General features: G+C 52.2%; 2 protein-coding genes across 2 annotated transcripts; both read right to left on the bottom strand.

The window, feature by feature from the left end:
- Positions 1-2,806: 2,806 nt before the first annotated feature.
- LOC137838605 (uncharacterized) lies at positions 2,807-3,355 on the bottom strand. Its single transcript, XM_068647846.1, has one exon. The coding sequence runs from the start codon at positions 3,353-3,355 to the stop codon at positions 2,807-2,809; it is 549 nt and encodes a 182-aa protein (XP_068503947.1).
- A 1,932-nt stretch (positions 3,356-5,287) lies between these two features.
- Positions 5,288-6,373, bottom strand: LOC137838604 (uncharacterized). The gene has a single exon (XM_068647845.1). It carries the CDS (start codon positions 6,371-6,373, stop codon positions 5,288-5,290), a length of 1,086 nt encoding a protein of 361 aa, XP_068503946.1.
- Between the last annotated feature and the right edge of the window lie 450 nt (positions 6,374-6,823).

The raw sequence follows: 6,823 nt of genomic DNA, 5'->3' as shown, positions 1-6,823 counted from the left end.
CACCCTCGGTGGACATCTTCCTTCACTTCTTTGAGGTGAAGAGGCAAAAGAACAACCTTTGGCTGACCCTCAGCAATGATCCCGGCAGGGTCCTCTTGACCCCCTTCCAGCACTCCTTCACAGGGTGGAAAGGTAGGTTTTTTAAGGTTTGCTATTCTGATCTCGTGCCTTCTGCCCTGGACGGCTTTCCCCTGTACTGGGTGAGGGAGACAAGGGCCTTGAAGTCCAGGCCTCTTAAGAGGCTACCTTTGAACGACCAGGAAGCTTGCCGGATCCTGGCTGGGGCAAGGGGTTTTGACGCTGCCGCTTTGATAAGTCTGGAGTACAACGTTGAGGCCTTGAAGAAATATATATGTACGAGGGGTTACCTCAAAACCTTTCATCCTCCATATTTACTGGATTTTTGCATGACTAATCTTGCGGTGTCTTCACCATGTTTGTCTTCTTTGGTGCAGGTTCGAAGATAAACCGACAACAAAGGTCGCAACTTGCCCAGGCGCTGAGGGTCGAGAACGGGGCTTCACCATCCTCCCATTCAGACTCCGGAGGCCGCTGAAGGGTAGCCTGATTTCGCTGTTCATACGAGCATAGGGCGTGTACATGATTGCCCCATTTGTCTAATCTGTCTTTATTACGAACTTTATCTGTAACCATAACTCTTGCGCTATATTCTGGTTTCATGTAAGCGCCGCTCATTTCATTTTCGCATACTCCCGTCTACTTCTGCTTCCTCTGCCATGCTGTGTGCGTTACCTCCGGCACTCCCTCCATTGTGTTTGGTAGGGTTTATCTTACCTGTACTGAGTGTCCACGCTTGAAGGGAGACCTGCTCTGGGTGCCCCTTTGCGTGTCTAACACTAGGGAAAAAATCGCGCTTTGGTGCCCGTGCCCATGGAGAGGCCTGTATGACAGTGTCGTATCGTCCATGGAGCGTCTCAAACACCAAGGCAGCTGGTCCCTTATCTCTTCAGTGATTGGGGCCCACGCCTGAGGAGAGGCCTATTACAGCACCGCCGGATCGTCTTCAGGGTGTCTGAAAACACCATGACCGGGGCTAGTTATACTCCCATTTGGCGATGCCTACATTTTGGCGACGCCTCGTCTTGGCGGCGTTTCCTTTGTCGGCATGTCATTTGGCGACCCCCTTCTTGGCGACGCCTAATCTTGGCGACGCCTAATCTTGGCGACGCCTAATCTTGGCGACGTCTGATCTTGGCGGCGCCTCGTCTCCGCGATGCTTTATCTTTGCGGCGCCTTGTCTTGGCGATGCCTTATCTTGGCGACGCCTGACGCCGCTTTGAGTCTTTGTCTTTTATCTCTTTACCCTTTGATCTTACACTTCGAGTGGGAAGAGAAAAAACTGAGGCAAAGTTTTTCTCGAACTTCCTTTTTACTTGGGTGACCTCATTAAAAAACCCCCGAGAGGGAAAAAGAGTGTCCCCTTTACAAATATTGTTACATTACTATTCTCTTACATAATTAAGCTAAAATAGAATTTCAGATTGGCCCCATTCCAGCTGCGCGGAATGGGACCTCCTTCCAAAGTCTCTAAATTGTATGAACCATTCCCCTTGGCCTCGGTGATTCTGAAGGGTCCGGTCCATTTGGGGGACAATTTGTTCTCTAGCTCATATGGGTGAGCTTTCCTCATAACTAAGTCGCCAACCTAGAATTGTCGGGGCTTCACGTAGGAGCTATATTGTCGCTCCACTCTTCTCTTCACTGCCTCGGCCTTTATTCTTGCTTCTTCCCTGGCTTCGTCCAACAAGTCCACGTTCACTCGCCTCTCTTCGTTGGATTCTTCAGCCACAAAATTCTGGTAACGTGGCGAGCTCTCGTGAATCTCAACTGGGATCATCGCGTCTGACCCATATACTAGGCTGAAAGGCGTCTCCATGGTGGAAGATTGGGGCGTGGTGTGGTATGCCCATACAATCCTTGGCACTTCTTCTGCCCACGCCCCTTTGGCTTTTTCTAGCCTTCTCTTTAGTCCTCTCAGCAAAACTCTATTCGCTGACTCTGCTTGCCCATTAGTCTGGGGGTGTTCGACTGATGCGAACACCTGCTTGATGCCTACTTCTGCGCACAGGTTTCTCAACTATTGGCTTGCGAACTGGGTGCCATTGTCAGATACCAGCCGCCTAGGCTCGCCGAATCGACACACGATGTTCTTCCAAACAAAGTGCTGCACCTTGTGCGCGGTAATTTGGGCCACGGTCTCCGCCTCTATCCAATTAGTGAAGTATTCAATGGCGACGATCAGGTACTTCATCTGCCTTATCGCCAGGGGGAACGGACCTAGGATGTCGATTCCCCACGTATGAAAAGACCACGGACTATATATGGATTTTAGCTCCTCTGGCGGCGCCTTGTGCCAATCAGCGTGCTTCTGACACTGCTAGCAACGCTCGGCGTGCCCCACGCAATCCTCTTTCACTGTTGGCCAGTAGAAACCTGCGCGTACCACTTTAGAAGCTAAGGACCATCCCCCCACGTGGCTCCCACAGATACCTTCATGGAGCTCCGCCATTATCCTAACGCACGTCAGGATAGGGTGTCTGAACCCGTGTCTGAACAGTACTCCGTCTACCAGGGTATATCTTGCAGCATTCCTCTTAATGGCTAAAGCATGTATCTGCGTATGCTTTCCTCCCTCGAGTGCGTCCGCGTATGTGCTGATATGGGGTGTCTTTATTGTATCTTGGGTCAAGGAACGATGACTCCTTGGTCTTCCTCTCGCTGTACTAATATGGAGGACATCCACCCTGTTATCTTCCATGAATTTTCGCGGAGCTTTGAGCGTCTCTTAAATTACTGTCCTCTGTCTGCCCCGCTTGCCTGAGCTGACCAGCTTGGCAAGCAGGTCAGCTCTGGCATTCTGCTCTCGTGGGACATGTATTAGCTCAAGAGCGCCAAATGCTCCCTTCAGCAGCAGGACGTACCTCAAATACGCCACGATTTGTGGGTCCTTGGCTTGGAATTCTACCGAGACTTGCCCTGTGATCAGCTGGGAATCACTTTTCACCAAGAGATTCCGCACCCCCATCTCCTTAGCCAGGAGCATCCCTGCGATCAGTGCCTCATACTCAGCCTGATTATTGCTCGCTTTAAAGGCGAAACGTAGAGCTTGCTCAATCAGCACACCATTACGTCCCTCCAAGACTATCCCTGCACCACTTCCTTGCTGATTGGAGGAGCCATCGACCGAGAGCAACCACTGCGATCCCGACTCCACCTCTTGTTCGCCTCCGGGCGCGAGCTCTGCCACAAAATCTGCATATACCTGTCCTTTGATAGATCCTCTGGGCTCGTACTGGATGTCAAACTCTGACAACTCCACCGCCCAGCGAACCATCCTTCCAGCCACGTCAGGTTTCTGCAATACCTTTTGTATGGGGAGGTTCGTCATCACCACTACTGTAAAACTGTGGAAGTAGTGGCGGAGCCTCCTGGCCTAAAATACCACGGCCAATGCCGCCTTTTCCAGTGACTGATACCTCGTCTCTGGGCCTTGTAAAGCCTTGCTCACGAAATAGATGGGCTTCTGTACTTGGTCCTGCTCCTGGACTAGCACGGAACTGATAGCCCGTTCTGTTACTGCAAAGTATAGTCAGAGGGGCACGCCCGCTACTGGTTTGCAAAGGACGGGTGGCGTCGCCAAGTACTGTTTCAGCTTGATGAAAGCTGCTTTACACTCGTCGGTCCATGCAAAGCGACTATTTCTTTTGAGGCACTGGAAATAGGGGTGTCCCTTCTCTGCTCCTGCAGAAACAAACCTTGATAGTGCTGCCATTCGCCCCGTCAGTTGTTGCACTTCCTTCACTGATGTCGGGCTCCTCATGGCGATGATGGCCGTGCACTTATCTGGGTTTGCCTCAATTTCTCTTTCTGTGAGCATGAAGCCTATAAACTTCCCTACCTCAACCCTAAAGACACACTTCTCAGGGTTCAGCTTGAGGCGATATTTCGAGATGGTGGCAAACAACTCTTCCAGGTCTGTTGTATGTCGCCTTTTATCGCGCGAAGTTACCACCATGTCGTCTACATAGGCTTGCACGTTCCTTCCCAACATGGGAGCCAGGACCTTGTCCATTAGCCTCTGATAGGTGGCGCCAGCATTCTTTAACCCAAACGGCATTACTTTGTAGCAGTAGCTACACGTCTCCGTCATGAACGGTGTTTTACCCTCGTCCCTCGGGTGCATCTTGATCTGATTATACCCCGAAAAAACGTCCAAGAAGCTTAGCATCTCGCAGCCCGAGGCACTATCCACCAGGGCGTCAATGCTGGGTAGTGGATACGAGTCCTTGGGGCATGCCTTGTTCAGGTCCGTGAAGTCCACACACATCCTTCATTTCCCGTTTTTCTTTTTCACCAGGACTACGTTGGCCAGCCACTCGGGGTATTGGATTTCCCGTATGTGTCCGGCGCTCAACAACTTCTGTGTCTCTTCCCTTACCATGAGCCGCCTTTCTTCATTAAACTTTCTCCTTCTCTGTCGCACGGGGCGGACCGTGGCATCCATGCTAAGGTGGTGGCATAAAAAGTCAGGGTCGATGCCCGGCATGTCTGAGGCGGACCATGCGAAAGCATTTAAGTGACGCGAAATCACCTCCGCCACTTCATCCTGTTCTTCTTGGCTCAACAAACGCCCTAGCTTGAACGTTTTGCCGTCAATCTGTCTCTCCACCATGTTGGTCGTCGGCTGGTCCCTGCTATCTTCCTTAAGGGGCGTCGCCCGGTAGTGCTTTCCAAGCGTCGCCTCTTCTACGGGCGATGTGTCGTCATGCCTCTCCTCCGTGCGCGCGTCCGCTTCAGGCGTCACCATTACGGGTGCGGCCTCGCCAGGCGTTGACTCCGTTGGCGTCGCCTCGTTCAAGGGTTCTACCTCCATCGCCGTGTCTGCACTCGGCGGACGCTCGAACACCATGAACACACCCCTCTTTGTTTTCAAACTATTTTCATAACATTTCCGCGCTTCCTCTTGATCTGATTTGATGACGATCACCTTGCCACTGAGGTCTGGCAGCTTCATCTTCATGTGGCGCGTGGAGGCTACTGCGTTCAGCCTATTCAGCGCCGGTCGGCCCAACATGATGTTGTAAGCTGAGTTGGCGTTTACCACTAGGTACCAAATGCTTTCGGTACGTGAGGTCGTTCCGTCTGTGAATGTCGTCCTCAATTCGAAGTAGCCACGCACTTCTACCTGGTTGTCAGCAAACCTATATAAGCACCCGGTGTAGGGTCTCAAAAGGTCAGGAGACAACCGTAGTTTGTTGAATGTCGACTAGAACATAACATCTGCGGAACTTCCCTGGTCGACTAGAACCCTGTGCACCTTTCTCCCGGCCGTGACAACCGAAATGACCACGGGGTCATTGTCATGTGGCACAACATCTTGTAGGTCCGTCCTCATGAACACGAGGTCTGACTCCCATGGGTCACCTGAGATTCTTTCTTCAATTGAATTGACTACCCTCGCATATTTCCTCTGTTGGGAGGCAGTGGGTCCTCCTCCAGAAAAGCCACCAGCAATGGTGTGGACTTCGCCAAGGACGGGCATCTCATGCGCTTGTTCTTCCACTGGTGCTGGCAGGGCCGCGGTCGTGGCGGGCTCAGAGATGTAATCCTTCAAAAACCCGTTTCTTACCAACTCGTCTAGCTGGTATCCCAGCGACAGGCAGTTATTAATGTGGTGACCGAAAGCTTCGTGGAATTCACACCAAGAGTCCTTGCGAGGCCTTAGCACTTTGTCAGTCTTCGCCGGTCGCCTCAACCTTTCAACTATATTGGGCACGGCGATTAGGTCCTTCAACTCCACCACAAAGTCATACCTCGCTGGTCTGGCCCTTTCCCTGGTCGGACGATTTCCTCCAGCTTGACCCTTGGGCTGGGGTTTTCTTGCCTCATAGGGGCGTCTCCCCTCTGGCTTCTTCCTTCCCGTCGTGGTCTCGTTGACCTTGACGGGTTGAGCCCGTGTCTGTGCCCTCGGGCGTGAGGGTGCGACGCTCGTGCGCTTCTCACACACCTCTCCCTCAGAGGCGATATGCTCCACCGCGCGACGCCTTATTTCAGCGAAGGTCCTGGGACGATTGCGAATGATGGATTCGCAAAAAAAGCCGGGACACACGCCTTTTCTGAACGCGTACACGATCATGGGCTCTTCCGTAGTACCAACCTTTACTACTTGGGCCCCAAAATGGTTGATGTACTCCTTCAAGGTCTCACCTTGATACTGTTTTACATCAAATAGGTCATATGAAACGGGCGGCGGGGCCCTATTCGCTAAGTATTGCTCCCTAAACAACCGCGACTGCTGCGGGAAGGAAGTGATATGGCCGTCTAGAAGGCTGATGAACCAATCCATGGCCATTCCCAACAAGGTGCTCATAAAGAGCTTGCATCTCACGGCATCGGAGCCGCCTACTAACACCATCTGCGTGTGGAATGCAGTGAGATGCGCCTCAGGATCCTCCATCCCGGTGAAGATCACCTTGGGCCCTGCGAATGTGTTGGGGATCACTGCTTCCAAAATCTCCTGCGAGAACGGTGTTGAAAACTCCCTTGGTGGGGTGAGACGTTCGGTGTCATCTTGATCGCGTTGCCCTTGGTTATTGCCCAAACCTCGGCATAACTCCTCATTGATACGATGGAGCTCTTCGTTTCTCACGTGGGAAGCCGCGATCCGCCTGCATACGTTCTTGTTCCGCCCTTGATTCTGCCATTTCCTCCTGCAGCCCTTGCATCATGTCCATGACCTGCTGCATGGACATTTCCTCGCTTGCTGCGCGTGAGGAACCTTGTCTCGTAACCCTCATTCTTC

This window comes from Phaseolus vulgaris, chromosome 4, assembly GCF_000499845.2.
Source record: "Phaseolus vulgaris cultivar G19833 chromosome 4, P. vulgaris v2.0, whole genome shotgun sequence".
Taxonomy (NCBI): domain Eukaryota; kingdom Viridiplantae; phylum Streptophyta; class Magnoliopsida; order Fabales; family Fabaceae; genus Phaseolus; species Phaseolus vulgaris.
Note: the sequence above shows the minus strand (reverse complement) of the source record. Positions and strands in the feature narration are given on the sequence as shown.